This window comes from Prionailurus bengalensis, chromosome F2 (genome assembly GCF_016509475.1).
Source record: "Prionailurus bengalensis isolate Pbe53 chromosome F2, Fcat_Pben_1.1_paternal_pri, whole genome shotgun sequence".
NCBI lineage: Eukaryota > Metazoa > Chordata > Mammalia > Carnivora > Felidae > Prionailurus > Prionailurus bengalensis.
This window is the reverse complement of record NC_057353.1, coordinates 42781589-42800922: the sequence shown is the minus strand read 5'-3', so window position 1 is coordinate 42800922 and position 19334 is coordinate 42781589. Positions and strand designations below refer to the sequence as shown.

Sequence of the window (19334 nt, the reverse complement as noted above, 5' to 3'; positions counted from 1 at the left end):
TCACTCAGCCTGGTTTATATGGATCTATTTAGAAAAATCATTTTCTCACGGAACTGTTGTCAGTGGAATTTTGGTCCGGTATGGGACTGAATGTCTGGAAAGGCACTGGTTATTTGAAAGTGCATCATTTAGAGCATTGCACTTTTTCTTCATAACTCTTCCATGACTCTTGGTGAAATTTTCATTTACCAGATTAAAGCCAAATCCTCGTCAACTCTTAGAAAGTGTTGATAAAGCCTGTAATGCACTCCAGCATCTCAAGACCCCAAATAAGAATTGGGATGATTTCTTGGCTTCTTTAACGTTGAGAAAAAGGCTGTAAATTATTTAAGCCCACCAAGATGTCAGTAACTACTGTCTTCATGTATGGCATACTGCAAGCAGAAGATATGAGACGTTCTCTGTTCACTTACTGTAAATCAGGCTCGTCCTTGCTGTACACACAAGTGCAAGTCTGAGCCCTCGCTGTAGGTCAGGCGCAATGATGTATGTGCATTATTTCATTTAAACCCCTCAGAAACTCCATGATATAGGTATCATTTTTATCCCCATTTTACAGACCAGGAAACTGAGGTGCAGAGAGGTTAAGCAACCTGTCAGTGGTCATGTAGCCAGGGCGTGGCACTGAGGTTTTAAACCTAGTTCTTTCAGACTGTAGAGCCTGAGGCATCAACCCCTATACAATTCTCCCCCAACCTCATCTACCTGCTCTCTGGTTGGTGCCTAAATGTCAGTGTGGGGAATTTGCAATTAGTCACAATTCTGGAGGTTGGTGAGCTGTCACAGGGGCCACCAGCGCTGCGTGCGGGTTTGGAATATGTGAATTGTGTGACTGCTAGGGTGGGGGAAGCTGAAATGTGGGTACAGATTGCAAAGCTCAGTGAGTTCTTAGTTTAGGCTTGCCCCGGGAAACCCCGTAGTTTAGGTCATTGCTGGGTTTCTGCAGAGTCTCTCTGGTTTTTTGGAACTGCCTGGGTGTGGTTTTGTGAGTGGGTTCTCACAATAATGGTCAATTTACAGATAGGTTATGTTTCAATAGACTGGTTGTAAGTGGTCTGTGTAAAGGTGAGAAACATTTTCCTATTGAAACAATAATGTTGGTTTGAGTTTCCAGGTCATTTTGCATAAGTTTTATTTACCCAAATGGAACTTTTTAATAAAGCAATTTTGATTCTGGGTTTTGGGGACACATAATCACCTGGGAAAGAAAAAAAAAAAAGAGGCTCTTGCTCTTCTCTTTCCTGGGTGGAGGTAGGTTTTGAAATAGTTGAGAATTCTTTGCGCTCTCCACCACTCTTTCTGTATCCCTTACCCAATTCCCCAAGCTCCCCAGCTACCCCTGGGACTGCCAGCCCTGCCCTGTAGTGTGTCCCCAATCCAGAGATTTCCCTTTTCTGCATAAATATTTCCAGCCCCAAAGTTATTTTTCTCTCTTCCTTCCCCATCAGAAAGTTTATTCCTTCACTCCGATGGTAGAAGAAACACGATCGGATTGAATTACATGAAGATGTAAATATCTCCTAGTTCCTTAACCTTGGAGACATTTGCATCTTAAGAAAAGAACCTTGGGTAACTCAGATTTCTTGGGAGTGATGTGAAAGACTAAATAGAAGATTCAACACTCCAGCCACACACAACTTTGAGGTTGAATATGAGCTAGGCACTAAAGATACAGGGTGAATGGAAAGAACTGTCAATGTGAATTTTTTGATGTCCTTTAAGGTACATCGCTATTTATAGCTAATGTTTTAAAAATTAAATGCAATGCATTAAAGCAAAAACATTTAATAACTTAGTTTTTTCTAAAGCTCTTACGGTTAATGAGTGTAGGCCCCATAAAGAATTTGTTGCCCTTGTTTTTACTCATTGCTATATTCTTAGTGTCCAAAATAATGCCCAACACATAGCATACACTCAATAAATATGCTGAATGATTTTACAAATCCTATTTTACTTGTTAATCTAATAATTTTAATAAGCACTTTGAAGGGAGCCTCAGATTTATGCCTCTTCCACTCAAATTGAACGGATCAGCCTCCCTTAATTCTGGTTACAAACCTAGTTAATAGACTTCCTTTAAATATTGCACACTGCTTTTATCAATTTAATATATTCATTTTTCTTTTAGAGCCCTTCAAATTTCTCTAATAAGAAAAAAAACTTCTTATATATTTACACCCCTCTTAAGTAAAGCTAATAAATTAAACTTCTTAAGATGATTCTTAAGCATTTCAATACTGTTTATATCATTTGACTTAACATCAGGAATCTAAAATTAGTTACCCAATTATCCATTTAAATTGATTTCAGAAGGCTAACCTGCTAGATACCTTAATAGACAACATTTTTTAAAGCTTAAAAATGTTTTAAATACCAAATATATACAAATTGTCTGAATAATTAAAAAAAAACTATTTTTGGGGCACCTGGGTGGCTGAGTCGGTTAAGTGTCCGACTTTGGCTCAGGTCATGAGCCAGGTCATGGCTCAGGTCATGAGCTCCTGAGTTTGAGCCCCTTGTCAGACTCCATGCTGACAGCTTAGAGCCTGCTTCAGCTTCTGTGTCTCCCTCTCTCTCTGCTCCTCTCCCACTCATGCTCTGTCTCTCTCTTTCTCAAAAATAAATAAACATTAAAAAAAAAAACCTATTTTTGAACGTAGTACACAGTGTTAATGATTGAGATTCGATTTACTTAATCTTGGTACTCTATTCCAAAATTTCTTTGGGTTAAAAACACTAGCCCACTCCTGAAAATTGTAGTGTCACAAGCAAGGTAGAGTGGCCATTTCATCAGACGACTGTGGCTGCAAATCTACCAAAAGTTTCAGTTGAGAAAGGAGATGGATTCTCCCTGGGACACTGACCACATGCCAACTCCCTTTTAACACTCACTGTAACTACATGAACTCCAGACTCCTGTCTTTTATGAGGTGATCTCTCTTGGTTTCAAGATAGGTCATTAACTAATTTTTCCTCCTGAGTTGGGTAAATTGAATTCCACACCCCTTATTAAGATTATAGCTAACTTTCTTCACTGATTAATTGGATTTCACATTTATTTAATGATCTTAGGACTTATCTTTAAAAAAAAATTTTTTTTAATGTTTATTTTTGAGAGAGAGTGCCCGCACATGCGCACGAGTGGGGGAGGGGCAGAGAGAGAGGGAGACACAGAATCCGAAGCAGGCTCCAGGCTCTGAACTGTCAGTAGCCCGACGTGGGGCTCGAACTCATGAGTCAAACCATGAGATCATGACCTGAGCCGAAGTTGGACGCCCAACCAACTGAGCCAGCCAGGTGCCCAAGACATATCTTTGTTTTCGCCTTTGGTTTTAAAATTACTGCCATTTTATTGAATTATTCTGCCCTTACACAATTCTTCCACAACCTCTTCTGACTTTATTTATTTATTTTTCCTATAATCTTCCTTTGTGGAAGAGCTACAACTCTTACAGATATTAAAATGGCGTCTGATGGAAGCTGCACATCCCTTGTTCTTGGTCTAGTTCTATGGTCACTGTACTAAAACCGTGTTAATAAAAACACAATCCCTATGCTTGAGGAGTTCGTAGGAATATTATTATTATGATTACTATTATCTTATGAGGTAATCTTTATGAAAACCCTAACTCTTATCACTCTGCCTTACAGATGAGAAAACTGTGGCTTAGCCAGGGTCAGCCACTTCTTGAAAGGAGTTAGGATGCAATCTGGTAGAATCCAGAGCCCAGTCTCATCTGCTCACTCATTCGGCAGCTGATTCATAAATTCTCGCAGCATGGTATGCATTGTTTGAGGCTCGAGGAAACTTTACAAATTGAACTGGAGATACAGGCAGTTCCAAAATTGAATTCGGAGATTTTGCAGACTCCTAAAGGCAGGCTGCTCTCTTTATCTACATTCTGCATTTTTATACTTTATTCGTTTCCTTGCCAACTCACAAATTCCCTGAAAACTTAACCTACCCTTTTCCATAGCTGTTGAGGAAGCAGGGAGAATAGGATTCAGGTTTGAGGGATGGAGAAACATTTACAGCCGTGAGTTCTCTACCATCCAGATATTCAAAATTACAAAGGATGCAATGCTAACCCTTCCAAGTAGTCCAAACTTATTGGAAGTAAAATATGTTTGATTTAAAAAGAAGAAATTTAATAAATATTTGTTATGTATTAGTGTCATCTGTGACTAGAGGCAGAATTTCCTAGATGTAACTGAGAATGATCACCTGAGTGGAAATTAGAACCTCTTGATGTAATTTTGTTTTCAAAAATTCATATTTCCAAGTGATTATTCTTTTACCTCTACTGGGAATCCTTAATCATGATCATGAGGGGGCCTGGGTGGCTCAGTTGGTTAAGCATCCAACTCTTGATTTCCGCTCAGGTCATGATCTCAGGGTTTTTGATATGGAGCCCCTGTTGGGCTCTGCGTTGTTAACATAGCAGAGTCTGCTTGGGAATTTCTTTTCTCTCTCTCTCTCTCCCTCCCCCACTTGCTCACTCGCTCTGTCTCTCTCTCTCTTTCTCTCCCCCATAAATAAATTAAAAAGAAAAAAAATATATATATATAAACAATCATGATAATGGTTCAGCAGCAGGAATGTGAGACTAGTTAATGTACTTTTCCATCTCGAAACAGCTAGAAAACCAATAGTATGTGTCCAGGGAATTTTAAAACAGGTTTAACAGGATTATTTAGTCTTGACCTAGGGCAATGACCAAATAGGATTACATCCATGATGCGATTTGGCCATCTGTGACTCCATGTTTGGTTGTCCCTCTTTGGAACAGAGGGAATCTTGTGTCTTTACCCAGAAGACCTGATGATTTACTTGTGAATGCCAACATACTTACACCAGCCAGGTGTGCCCTAAACTCTTCTTTTTTTAAATTCTTGATTAGATCCTTACTTTCTGAATTTTTGTAAGTTCTCCAGAAATGACAGTTCCAATTTGTTGGAAGAAAGGAATAATTGAATTGCCAAATGTCTTCACTCCTTTCCTTTGAAATTCATATTCTCATTTCCACAGGGGATTATTTACTTGTCTCTGTTGAGATTGTCTTAAAAGTCTTGGAGTTTCAGTTTGAATTTTGAGACTTGCCTTATCTCCAGTTTTATACCTAAAATCTCTGATGAGTTGAGAAAACCATGGAGATAATTAGCTTCTGAGTTATATTATTATTTTCTTCCCTTACTAGTAGATAATGTTTATTGGATACCACTAGTGTTCAAATCATGGTAGAAGAATTAAATTTATCCAAGGCCCTTAGTTAGATGGCTCAGTTAATAATTTATTCCCACCAGAAAGAACTTTTAATGTTGCTTACTTTAAAATTACTGTCCAGAGCAAATGGACATTTACCTTATAAGAATGTTTGGTTCAGGCTTAAACAAAACTATGTATTCTTTCCAGATTTCAATTTTGCCAAAACTTGAAGTTTGTTGGGAGTGGGTTGCCAGTGAGCAAGAGCCTCTGACACTGCAGTGAACAGATGGTTCTTCAAAATAAATAGGTAAGGGGCGCCTGAGTCGCTTAGTTGATGGAGCGTCTGACTTTGGCTCAAGTCATGATCTTGCGGGTTTGTGGGTTCAAGCCCCGCATCAGGCTCTGCAGCTGACAGCTTGGAGCCTGGAGCCTGCTTCAGATTCTGTGTCTCCCTCTCTCTCTGTCCCTCCCCTGCTTGCTCTCTCTCTCTCTCTCTCTCTCTCTCTCTCAAAAATAAAATAAACATTAACAAAAAAGAAAATTAAAAACTAGATAATAGTTTCATTAAAAAACAATGATCTGATTTCTAAAGATTACTTATATCAATTGGAAAGTGACTTCCTAGCCAGCACATTGTAGTTGTTGTTACCTAGTTGTCAGTGGGAGTACCCTGGATTGAGCATTGGGACAGCATAGTGGTTAAAAATTCACTTCAGGCATGATCTGAACCGCCACTGTATCTTAGAATGCCTCCAAATCTCAGAATTTGGGCTATTTGTCTAGTAGTGGGGTACACAGACAAGCAGATCTGACTCCTTCATATCACTGTCTCCCAATCTCTTGGTGTGACCCAGGCTGTGAGTGCTTATCCTATGATCATGTTTCCTGGGTCTTGGGTGATCCACCCTTGTTCTCTAGCAGGGAAGTAGCCAGGAATTCATATGCTCCCTAGAAGTTCAAGAATGTGAGGGAGACATGATTAGGACAGGAATTTTGCTCAGTCTTGCTGGAATGTTGGTGGATTTTGTGGTTGGTGATGAGATTCTACTGTTTACTAGTTATATAATATCATAGACGATAGTGGTGGTGAGTGTTTGTAGTGTCAGCCGTTTAACCATTAGTAGTTAGAGAGAAAGTTTCGACAATAAAGGATGGTTGGATCACTTAGGCCTTTGTTCAGTTTTATTTAACAGAAGCCCTCAGGTTAAGCCTAGCTTAAATTTTAGAAATTTAGCTTTCACACACAAAAAGTTCAATGACAGGCAGTCCAGGGATAAATGAGGGTTCTGCAATGTCTTTCAGAGCCTAAGTTTCCTATATTTCTGCTTCACCATTCTAGTGCATAGCTTTCATATTCAAAGTTAACTTATGGTCCAACATGGCAACTGAAGTCCAGCCATCACGTCCCAGCTGTAGGCCAAAAGAAAGAGGAAAGTCAGAAGGGAAAAAAAAAAGGGCTTCTTCCAGCTGGACCAGCTCTTTTTTTTTTTTTTTTTTTAATTTTTTTTCAACGTTTATTTATTTTTGGGACAGAGAGAGACAGAGCATGAACGGGGGAGGGGCAGAGAGAGAGGGAGACACAGAATCGGAAACAGGCTCCAGGCTCTGAGCCATCAGCCCAGAGCCCGACGCGGGGCTCGAACTCCGGGACCGCGAGATCGTGACCTGGCCGAAGTCGGACGCTTAACCCACTGCGCCACCCAGGCGCCCCTGGACCAGCTCTTTTTAAGCAGCCTTCCCAAAAGTCCCAAACAACATTTCTCTTTTTCATTGGCCAGAGCAAACCCACACCTGGCTTCCATGGAGACCAGGAAATGTAGTCTTACTCAATAAAGCATATGATTGTTCTTTGGTTAGGCAACACATAGCCTCATAATCCTAGGGTTTTAAGGCATGGACCCAATCTTATCAGTTACATCTCCTCTTCCCTGAAGGTGTCCTAACTCTGAGAGCTCCTCACAGAGAGTTCAGTTAGCTAGAACAGAAAGCAAGTGTCCCTAAAGTGATGGTAGAGAAGCACAGGCCCTGCAGTAAAAGCTTGACTGGAGAACCAAGCTGAGGAAGATAAGCCTTTTGCTCTCTCACTCCAGAAAATGTCTGAATCTATACGGCACACTCTGATTTAGCAACTTAATTGTAGGAACAAAGAAGGTTAAACTGAAAGAACAGAACAAGTACTTATTGAAGGAAATGTCGACCAGTAAGGCAAAAGCTTTGACCAGTCAGATTAGAAGCTCCTCCTCCTGTGGGAAGGCACTGACAAGGGAAAGAGCATAAGGTAGAAAATCCCATCTCAACCTTAGCTTTCCTACTGCAGGTGTTCTTGTTGGGCTGTGTGTGTATCTAGACATAGATACTTATAAATGTATAAATAATCCCATTACTATACACACATAGAAATATTCTATATCTTTATCTTTATATATTCCCTATGTATATATAATATACTGCATAGTCTTATAACTCTGAGCTCTGCAGCCAACAGGCCCTCAAGGATTAAGGTGTACTGAGATATCGGGCCCGGGGCGGTCAAAGCCTATAGCAGATCACCTCTCTCCAAGAGCAGGCTCTTCTGTTTGCCCCATTGTGTTCCACAAACATTACCACTTTCACTGTGAGCTCTGGGCCCCCAAAGGCAATGAATTAGTTTATTCTAGGCAGCCTCATGGTATGTGTCACAGGAATATCACTTTTATTGTCATCTATCAGCGATGGAAAATTAGTGAAAACTTAAGTCAGTTGTAGGCATCAAGCCACAGTCTGACTGAAATGCAGTGCTGACCTGGGCTCTTCATCAATGAATAGAGGTGAAGAACTAATCAGGCTAACCACGGTGAAGAAGCAAAACCTCTTACCTTCCAGATCAAACATCTTTAATGAGATAGATGAAAAGACCAGGTTACTCCTAGAAATTACAGTTGACTCTTGAACAACTCAAGCGTTACGGGTGTCTACCTTGCACAGTTGAAAATCTGAGTATAACCTTTGACTCCCCTAAAACTTAACTACCAATAGCCTCTTGTTGACCGGAAACCTTACCAATAAGTAAACAGTCAACTAACATATATTTTGTATGTTATGTGTATTATCTACTGCATTCTTACAATAAAATAAGCTAGACAAAAGAAAATTATTTAAGAGAATTATAAGGAAGAGAAAATACATTTACAGTGCTGTATTGCATTTATCAAAAACAAATCCACACATAAGAGGACCCATGCAGATCAAACTCATGCTATTTCAGAGTCAGTTGGCACTGATAATAATAGTGTCATGATATTTGTGACATTTTCTGTGATAAAAATCAAAACCAAAAGCGATATTTCACTACTTGGATGTTTTGGGGGGTGGGGAGGGATGGGAGTTTGTGAGGTCTTGCCATTCAAACAGCACCTTTTACCTCACACCAAAAACATCCTATGTTGTTAGTGATTTAAAATTGATGTTTATTCCACAGATGGGCAAAATGGTCAATTATATGAATGTTAAAAGTTGAGTTCCTATCATGGACCAACCTTCAGTGTCCAATAACTTCATAGGTCATTTTGATTCCTAAAGGTAGATTACAGAACAAAAATTTCTTACAAAAAGTATGCTCAATAAGACATTCAGAAGCCAGTTCAGCCTCTGTGAATGTGAGGTGGTCCGTGTCAGTGGTCATTGTACCAAATTACACGGCTTCTTTTAAGAGCATGTGTGGTCTGAAAGCATGGACCGTAGATAAAGATAAAATATAGAAATACACACACACACACACACACACACACACACACACACACACACAGCTCTCTTACAGAGCTTTTTCAAGCTTAGCAAATGACCTAGTATGTAGAAAATATTCAGTAATTATTTATTATTATTATTATATTTTTTGGATAGATCTTTGAAAGCTACATTAATCTTTGGTGATACAAATGAGAGTTCTGATAGTTCCAATAAGCCTCTAATAAGGGACATCATTGATTCATTAAGGAGTGGTGACTTTTGGGGCATCTATCATTTGCCAGGTGCTATGCTAGGCACTCAGAATACAGACTTAAATAGGAGAGTCTCTGTAAAAGAGAAGACTTGCTAAAATCATTGCAGCACAATATGGGAAGCATTATGAGGATTTGAACATCATGCTGAAGAGGAGAAAGCAGCACCCCTTCACACAAAAGTGACATCCCCTTGAATTTTAGTGAGCCATTCACCCTGATTGGTAATCTCTCACATTGGTGAGGTGGGTTGCCAACTTAGTGTGCAGCATGTGATTACAAAATTATTTTTTCTCTCTACCTAAAATGAAATATGCCTTTGGAAAATCAAAGTTCTGACATACATCTTATTAACCCCGCTGAGCAAATGCACCTGGGCTATATATTTTACTAGGCTACTTAAAGGTTACAGGGTGGGCAGTGTAATAAACCTTGTTATATTATCTCGGGTAAAACAAACTCTGAGAACAGATATTCAGATGAGCCAATGCAGAGAATTCATCCTGGAGTCAAAAAAAAAAAAAAAGGAACAGAAAGGTGTGTCAATAGGGTCAAGTTCATCTGCATAAAACAGAAAGCCCCAAATAACAGTGGCTCAAAACAGTTTATTTCTCTCCCATAAAATAAATTTGGAATTTGATACTGTAGGGTTGATATGGCGATTTCTTAGACATTAAGGAATTTTCATCATTTAAATGTGCTTTTTACCTTCAAGTTTGCCACATAGTCCAAGATAGCTGTTGGAGCTCCTGGCATCTCATCCCTATTCCAGTAGGCAAGAAAGAGAAAGAAGGAGCCGGAAGGGTGATGTGGCTGGGGCTTCGCCGGCCTCACTATGTCTGCCATTTTCAATTTTCAGAGTCTGTTGACTGTAATCTTGCTGCTTATATGTACCTGTGCTTATATCCGATCTTTGGCACCCAGCCTCCTGGACAGAAATAAAACTGGATTGTTGGGTATATTTTGGAAGTGCGCCAGAATTGGTGAACGGAAGAGTCCTTACGTTGCAGTATGCTGTATAGTGATGGCTTTCAGCATTCTCTTCATACAGTAGCTCGGAAAAATATCAGAATTTAATTGCCATCGGATTACAGTATGAAAAAAGGACTTATCTATAGAAAATAATGGAAAGAATGGTTAACCCTTTTATCTCTGAACATTGAATGAGATAAATTTCCAGCTGCTGTTGTCTATTTTTGTTATTGGACCAATGTTCTATGTAAATAGGATGTAACCATTTAACACGCAGAGTTTAATATGTCTGTAACAATCAACCTCTGTACTCTCACTACAATATTACATTCTGCAAATGTTATTCTGTTATGTCGGATACCAGTTTTTAGTGAGGTATCTCTTAAGACATAGAATAGAAAACAAAATTGGTAAATTATTCCACTTCCTTTCACTGTGATTTGGAAATGATTAATCTTTATAGAATGAGACATTTTTCTGGGCTAGCTTTTTTACTGGGGGGGAAAAAAAAGGTTTAATTTGTGTTGGTAAGGATTGCATTCATATTTAATAATGCTTGCTTTTCCTGTGGCCACACCAGACCATTAACAGAGTACATCTAAGCAAACTATATAGTGTACTACAGGCATTTCAACTATTGAAAACAAGCCTGTGTGGTTCTTAAGGTAAATGAGATGTGACTTAAGAGTACTATTGAGAAAATGTCCATATGTAACATAAAAGTTTAGAATAGATGACTGGTCCAGTAGCCTCTGAAAACTCTAGATAAGTATGGATAAATATCTTACAAATAAATTGACCAGCTGTCATTCTCTGAAAAAAAAAAAAAAAAAAAAAAAAAAAAGAAAGAGAAAGAAGGAAAGGCAAGAAGGGTGCACTCTCATCCTAGCAGTGTCGATTACCTTTATAGAGCCTTTATGAAGTTTCACATAACACTTTAACTTGCATCTCATTGACTAGAACTTAGTCACAAGACCTCACCATGGCTACAGGGGAGGGTGGGAATGTAGTCTTTTGCTTGGATACATTGTTGCTGGAAATAACACTGAGGTTCTGTAATCATGGAAGGAGGGAGAACAGGCATATTGGGAAGATAACTGGCAGTCTGTGAGATAATTGGCACGACAGGTTGCAAGGTTTTTAAGAGGAGTATTGACATAACATAATACAAGCCACATATGAAAAACCCACAGTTAACATAATACTTAATGGTGAAAAGCTGACAGCTCTCCCCCAAGGTCAGGAATAAGACAGGGATGTCCACTTTTACCACTTTTACTTAACGTAGTACTGGAAGTCCTAGTCACAGCCATCAGACAAGAAAAAGAAATAAAAGACACCCGCATTAATAAGGAGGAAGTAAAACTTTCACTCTTTGCAGATGACAGGATACCATATATAGAAAACTCTAAAGATTCGACCAAAAAACTACTAGAAGTGATCAATGAATTCAGTAGGGTCACAGGATATAAAATCCACACATAGAAATCCATTGCATTTCCATACACTAATAATGAAGTAGCAGAAAGAGAAATTAAGAAAATAATACCATTTACAATTACACCAGAAATAATAAAATACCTAGGAATAAACTTAACCAAGGAGGTGAAAGACTTGTATAAAACATTGATGAGAGAAATTGAAGACAATACCAACAAATGGAAAGATATCCCATGCTTATGGACTAGAAGAACAGATATTATTAAAATGCCCATACTACCCACAGCAATCTACAGATTTAATGCAATCCCTACCACAATACCAAAGGCTTTTTTCACAGAACTAGAACAAACAATCCTAAAATTTTGTATGGAACTCCAAAAGACCCTGCGTAGCCAAAGCCATCTTGAAAAAGAAGAACAAAACTGCAGCTACCAGATTTCAAGATACACTACAAAGTTGTAGTAATGAAAACAGTATGATACTGGCAGAAAATAGACACATAGGTCAGTAGAACAGAATGGTGAGCCCAGAAATAAACCCATTATTACATGGCGAATTAATCTTTGACAAAGGAGGCAAGAATATGCAATGCGAAAAAGACAGTCTTCTCCACAAACGGCGTTGGGAAAACTGGACAGCAGCATGCAGAGGAATGAAACTGAACCACTTTCTTACACAATACACAAAATAAACTCAAAGTGGATTAAGGACCTAAATGTGAGACCTGAAACCATAAAAATCCTAGCAGAGAGCAAAGGCAGTAATTTCTCTGGCAACAGCCAGAGCACCATTTTTGTAGATATGTCTTTTAAGGCAAGTGAAACAAAAGCATGCATAAACGATTGGGACTATATCAAAATAAAAAGCTTCTGCACAGCAAAGGAAATAATCAACAAAACTAAAAGGCAACATACTGAATGGGAGAAGATGTTTGCAAATGACATATCTGCTAAAGGGTTTGTATCCAACATACATAACATGCATACATAAAGAACTTATACAACTTAACGCCAAAAACTCCACAAATAATCCAATGTAAAAATGGGCAGAAGATATGAGTATACATTCCTCCACATTCAAACATTCAGGTGGCCAATAGGCACATGAAAAGATGCTCAACATCACTAATCCTCAGGGAACTGCAAATCAAAACCACAATGAGATATCACCTCACACCTGTCAGAATATCTAAAATCAAACACACAAGAAACGGCAAGTATTGGCGAGAATGTGGAGCAAAGAATACCCAAAGAATACGAAAACGTTAGCTCAACGAGATACATGCATCTGCATATTATTGCTGCATTATTTACAATAGCTAAATTATGGAAACAACACAAGGGCCCATCGATAGATGGACAGATAAAGAAGATATTGGCGAGAATGTGGAGCAAAGAATACCCAAAGAATACGAAAACGTTAGCTCAACGAGATACATGCATCTGCATATTATTGCTGCATTATTTACAATAGCTAAATTATGGAAACAACACAAGGGCCCATCGATAGATGGACAGATAAAGAAGATGTGGTATTTATGCAATGGATTATTATTCAGCCATAAAAAAGAATGAAATCTTGCCATTTGCAACTGTATGGGCCGATCTACAGGGTTTAATGCTAAGTGAAATAGAGAAAGACAAATTCCATATGATTTCACTCATATGTGGAATTTAAGAAACAAAATACATGAGCAAAGAAGAAAGAGACAAACTAAAAAGCATACTCTTAGCTACACAGCACAAACTGGTGGTTGCTGGAGGGGAAGCTGTGGGGCAGGGGGGTGGGGTGGGGCCAGTGATGAAATAGGTGAGGGGATCAAAAGTACATTTATCACGATGAGCACTCAGCAATGTATAGAATTGCTGAGTTACTATATTGTACACCTGAAACTAATATAACTACACTTGACTTAAAATAATTAAAAAAATAAAAATAATAAGTAGAATAAAATAAGGAAGAGTGTTGCATAAATTCTCCCTAGTAGTATGGGACACGGCAATGGGAATAGAGAAGCAGAGGAGTCAGCAACATAGGGTGAGCATTCAAATTAAAAAAAACAAAACAAAACAAAACAGGGGCGCCTGGGTGACTCAGTCAGTTAATCATCTGACTTTGGCTCAGGTCATGATCTCACAGTTTGTGGGATTGAGTCCCACATTGGGCTCTGTGTTGACAGCTCGGAGCCTGGAGCCTGCTTTGGATTCTGTGTGTGTGTGTCTCTCTCTCTCTTTGCCCCTCCCCCAGCTAATGCTTTCTCTGTCTCCTGAAGATAAATAAACATTAAAAAAAAAAATGAAAAAGTTGCTTATTTTTCTTAATTGTGAAGAGGGCTTATCGTTAATATCATTAAGTGGTATTGTCTGATGTGCATTTAAGATATTGCTTTCTTGAATTATCTGGAAAATGACGATTTTGTGAGGGAGAAAGCTCTTGTCATGGGAGATGAGGGCAAGGGTGTTCATTTATGTGCCCTAAAGAGCGGTGGCAATTGGTTTTCCATGCACTGGATGGTGGTGGAAGGGTTAATGTGTTAGTGCTTGCCCGGGGCTGGAAGATGAAAACCAGTAGGCTGGGATATTATTTTTATTGTGTTGACACAGATGCATTTTCGTAAAGATTTATAAGAAACTTTTAATTTTTCAAAATACTCTGCCTCTTGCTTTTCAAATTCCATTTTACTTATGTATGTGTCATCTACACTATGGCCTCACTGGGGGAGAACAACAACAAAAAATATTTCTCTTTTCTTTGAGGTTTTACATTCACGTGGAACATTTTTACTGAGTCAATAAATCGTTGCTTACCAGCGAGGGTGCCCCGGAGATCTTCAGAAAATTTTCTGAAATTTGGGCAAACCCAGTAATCATTCAGGAAGAGGGAGCAAACAAACTGAATCTATTAACTTCCAAGAGAAGCAGAAGGTTTGGCATGATAATATCACCACTACCAATAATAATAATAAAAACCAGCAACCATTATAGACTGCTTGCACTGGGACCTGGCAAAGCTTAGTGCTGTCCACACATCTTGCTCCTCTCCCTTTTCCTCCTCTCTACTTGTACTCTTCCCAATGTACAGACAAGAAAACCGAGGCTCAGAGAGGTTAGGTAAAGTGCCTGTGAAAAAGGAAAAAAGGCCGGAAAAAAAGCACAACTGGGACTCATACCAGGCAATCTGATCTCACAGTCCACAGCAGTCTTTAACCACTGTGTAATATCGTCTCACAAACATCCCCAGAATCTGCTCCATCCCTTATCACCGACAAAGCCTTGGATTTGCTGGGAGAGAAAAAAATGCTTGAAATCTAACTGGGCTCTTCTAGTATCTGTTTTGACAGCCGAAATTAATTGTCCATTTTCTGAGCACTTTTTGGCAACGCTCTGTAATGACCCGAACTGCCATCCCCTTCCTTTTCAGTTTGGCAGGGCTCCCTGGTGTCAGGCTGACAGGGGAGAGGGGTGGGCCGTGCACTCCAGCCATAGGTGCCTGGCAGGGTTGCCGGCTTTGATGAGAAAGGGAGCGATTGTTCTCACTCTCTGGAGTTGCTGAGAACGATGGTGGGCATTTTCGGTCTCTCCGATTAGAATGAAAAGCCTCACAAAGCTGATTAAACCAAATGTGATAATTGAGTGGAGCCTATCTCCCATCTTTGTGTTTGTCCTGTCAAAGTAAGACGAACTGTCTTTCTCACTCTCCGCCTCCCGCACCCCTGCCTCTGCACTTTCCCTCAGTGCTGACCAGAAGAGGGAGCAGCAGCAGCCGGAAGGTGAGAAATGTGCAGGCACGTGTCAGAATGGACACCCATCTTTAAATGTGCTCATGCCTTTAGGACTAAAAACATTTGTTAAACTGAAAAATGCCACTGAGAACAGAAAATTATCAACATTTCTTCTTGTAGCTCTGAGCCTCTAGGTACCATTTTGGGCAACTTTATTTTGAAGAAAGCTGAAGCCGCCCCCAAATGTTCATGAATAATCACTTGAGAAAGCCCTTAACGTCCTTGATACTGATATTATCAAGATACAAGGAGTCCTAAGTGCAAGGTGCTTATAGGGTAAAATGCAAAAGAGATTGTGTGGATAAACACTAATTTCCACCTCCCCTCTTTATTTTCTCTGTGTTTCTCTCCTGTAAATAATGTAGTATGCAAATAAATGGGGGGGGTGTCAATATTTGGCTTTTGATAGCAGTATTTTCTCCCCTGATTCCTCACCATCATTTCAGGTGAAGGTGAACTTCACGTTGGGTTTCAATTAGGAGGAGAAAAGTAAATTGGAACGGCGACGGGGAGGTGATTCCTATAGGTGAGCACTGCCTGAAGAAGAAACAGAGAGGAAAATGAATCAAGAATAAAAGTCACCCGTGGCTGCTTGACATAAGATGGAGCAAAGGGTTTGGATCAGGTAGACTCTTCAGCAAACTGCAGGAGGAGGAGAGGAGGAGGATGAATTTGATGCTAAAGGCAGGGGAAGTGCTGGAAGTCTTGAGGCTGGGATAAAGAGAAGGGAGATGATGCTGGGCATGCTTAGACCCCAGTGGAAGCATTTAAAGCAGTGGATCCTGCTGGGCGGGTCAAATAAGAAAGGAGGCCACATGTACTGATTGGCCAGGGAGGGTCCCAGTTTATACCTGCTGAAACTATTCATAGCTCCCTTGTTCATTGCCCAAGCGTCTTGGCTTAGATGGTAAATTATATAGTCCCCTTAACCTTAGTTTACACACCATTCATGGTCAAGGGATAGATCACATATGGAGGGGGAGGGATAGCTTTTGGAGAGGTTGCTGTAAAACAAACAAACAGACAAAGCAGGATGATGGGAACAGTAAAAAGGGACCTAAATGGTGATCTCCTGACACAAGGGGATATGAGGGGGACCATGAGGGAGCAATGCATTGCTCCATGTGGTGGCAAGATCCCCAGGGACAATTGATATTTATTATATGAAAGTGTTGAGCAAACAATACATACTTGTGAGGTGGATGAAGTCATGCACAGGTGGAGGAAGCAGAGCCTGATGTGAAGAAGGCAAGATCAGAGCCCCAGTGGGAGCTTTTGGAAGCAAAAGTGATTTTCTAGAGAAAAGATATCTAGGAAGAAGTGTGGAGGGCATGGTGGGTTCTCGATCCTGGTGGATCAGAAATGGGGGCAGAAGAGAAAATAGAGAGGCGATAGTCTGGGGAATAAAATAGATGCACAGAAGATGAAGCTTCAAGAACAGAGGCACAGTTCAGATGCCACATGAGGCATCAGGGACAGAGTCGAGTGATGTGTGGAGGCAGCCCTCACAGTGCTCATGGTCTGGAATCTAAGACCATCACAAATAAGCAGTTACAAATCAAAGTGATAGTGTTAGAGGAGTACAGTAGGAAGGGCTTTGTCTTGTGTTAAGGTGGGATGAAGGTCCTGTGGGTGAGGGGCCAATATGAGTATCAGATTGTTGGAGATGGCTGATGGGGGCCTCGAGGAAAGAAGAGTTATTTTCCAGTTGTGGGAGTGGCAGGAGGGAAGATGAGAACATTATTCCAGGTGGATCCATGGGGTGAGCACGTGCAGGGCGGTGCACCTGGCACACAGGGTATCTGTGGGATTAAGACCACAGAGGAGGGCACATGAAGAGCACTGGGAGTTCAAAGCTAGAGCATATAACTTTGGTTCCGCAGCTCACCATGCAAAATTGTTAAAGAGGGGGAGTGTTCCACAAGTGAACTTTGAGCAGTGGACGATGGAAGGGCAGATTGAAGGAAGGTGAGACTGGAACAAGGGAGAGGGGGAGGGGGACAGCACTCTTGCAGGGTGAAAGGAACAGAGAGGAGGGGAGGGAGGGAACTAGGGGACACCTGTAGGGTCTGTTTGCAAGGTCTGCAGGGCAATTTGGATGTGGAAGGTGAGGGAGAGAGGAGACGCAAATATTTTGACTATGAGGAAATCTCTGAGAGGGTGGTGAAAGGAAGCAGCTCCAGAAACAGGGCTTCAGGGATGTGAGAAGCGAGTTTGGTGAAAGAAAGCAGAGATGGGTGGGGAGAGAGTGGAAGGCTGGAGGGGCTGAGATGGGGTGACAGTGTGATGGGGAAACAGGGAGGAGGGGTGCTGGGGGTGGGCACACTGCCAAGGCTGAAGGAAAGTGGTTAATCTTGTTTCCTGAGATGGATACGGGAAGCCTGGGTATATTTGGTTTTGATGGGGTTATAGAAACAGAAGGTAAAAGCTGATGAAAAATGAGGGAGATTCTGTGGTCACTAGAGAAAGCAAATAGTTCCAGCTGATGTTACAGTTTTAGTACTAGGCTTACCCCCAGCGGGTACTCTAATTCTTGTAGATGATGGTTGTGAGTTCAAATCTAGATGGAAATTGGTGGGGAGGCAGGAGAAGAAAGATGGCTGAAGAGGCAGAGAGCAGCCAGGGATGAAATGGCACTAATATGTGTTTGACAAAGGGACCGAGATATCAATAGAGATACCAATAGAGAAGGAAAGAGAAAGAAAAGGAATGTAATATGCAGCCATGTGGGTGCAGAGACACAAGAAAAGATAAGAAAACCAGAAAGCAAGTTCAAGGTGGTAGTGAGTGTTTGTTGTCTTTACCACCTGACATTCATACCTACTTTTAAAAAAATTTTTAAAAATACTTTTATTTATTTTTGAGAGAGAGAGAGAGAGAGAGCGCACAAGCAAGGGAGGGGCAGAGAAAGGGGGACAAGATCCAAAGCAGGCTCCACACTGACAGCAGTGAGCTTGATGTGGGGCCTGAACTCATGAACCACAAGGTCATGACCTGAGCTGAAGTTGGATGCTCAACCAACTGAGCCGCCCAGGCACCCCCATACCTACTTCTTGAAGCAAGAATGCCCTGAGTGTCTTTTGGGGAAACCACCCTTATTCGATGTTCAGATCAAGTGCTTAGCATTTAGCTGACTTCACTGAACCCAGCACTGGAATGTGAGACTAGGTCCAGTCCTAACGTTGTATTTCACCCCCTGTGCATTGTGGCTGGTACAGGCATATACACTTAGCTCCAATCAGACCTAGGGAAGCTCAACTCTGGGATTCATTACTGAGCTGTTGAGGGACAGGGCCCTGTTTTTAATGCTAGACTTGAACCTAGAAGGATACAAGCTGGAGTGGCAAGAGACAACTTTACAGCCTTGAGGGGAGAGCCTATCACAGAATATGGACAACATGGTGGAGTGCACAATTAATAGAGTGAGAAACTGGGTCTTCATGATATCCTCTGAGTCCTATGTCTGAAGCTAGCCTCATCACTAGATTTTCAGCTTTATGAGCAATAGACAGATTCTTTTTCAGGTAAGCCATTTGGATCGGGCTTTCTTATTTGCCATAGAAAGAGCTACAACCGATAAAGGATATGCACATCGACCTAGGATTTGAAGCTGCCCTTGGGATTCAAATTTTTCCTCTCATGTACACTTAGACAACAGCTTGTGGTAATGTTAATCACGCTCTGGAATACTGATAGAAGCTCATTCATTCATTCTCCCAGTAAAAGTTTATAAGCATCTGCAAAACACTATATTGTAAGAATTAGAAGGTGGAAAAGACATGATCTCTTCCCTAGAAGTGCTTTAATGAGACAGGGCAGCAGACAGATGCCATCCTAGTGCTGGCTACTCTGCAGACCGGCGATAAATCCAGGAGTTTGAGCTTGGAGGGGGCCAGAGAGAGGTATCTACATGGCCATAATAAGTTCATAAAAGTTGTGCAGCTAACAGATGCCT

At 40.6% G+C, this 19334-nt stretch overlaps 1 protein-coding gene across 1 annotated transcript; it reads left to right on the top strand.

Moving 5' to 3' along the window:
* The first annotated feature begins 9959 nt into the window (after window positions 1–9959).
* On the top strand, window positions 9960–10964 carry LOC122495626 (protein kish-A). Its single transcript, XM_043601419.1, has one exon. The coding sequence runs from the start codon at window positions 10019–10021 to the stop codon at window positions 10235–10237; it is 219 nt and encodes a 72-aa protein (XP_043457354.1). The 5' UTR covers window positions 9960–10018; the 3' UTR covers window positions 10238–10964.
* Window positions 10965–19334: the final 8370 nt, after the last annotated feature.

Bases quoted from the DNA above. Each gene is read 5' to 3' on its own strand.
- LOC122495626 (XM_043601419.1), top strand. From the start codon at position 10,019: ATGTCTGCCATTTTCAATTTTCAGAGTCTGTTGACTGTAATCTTGCTG.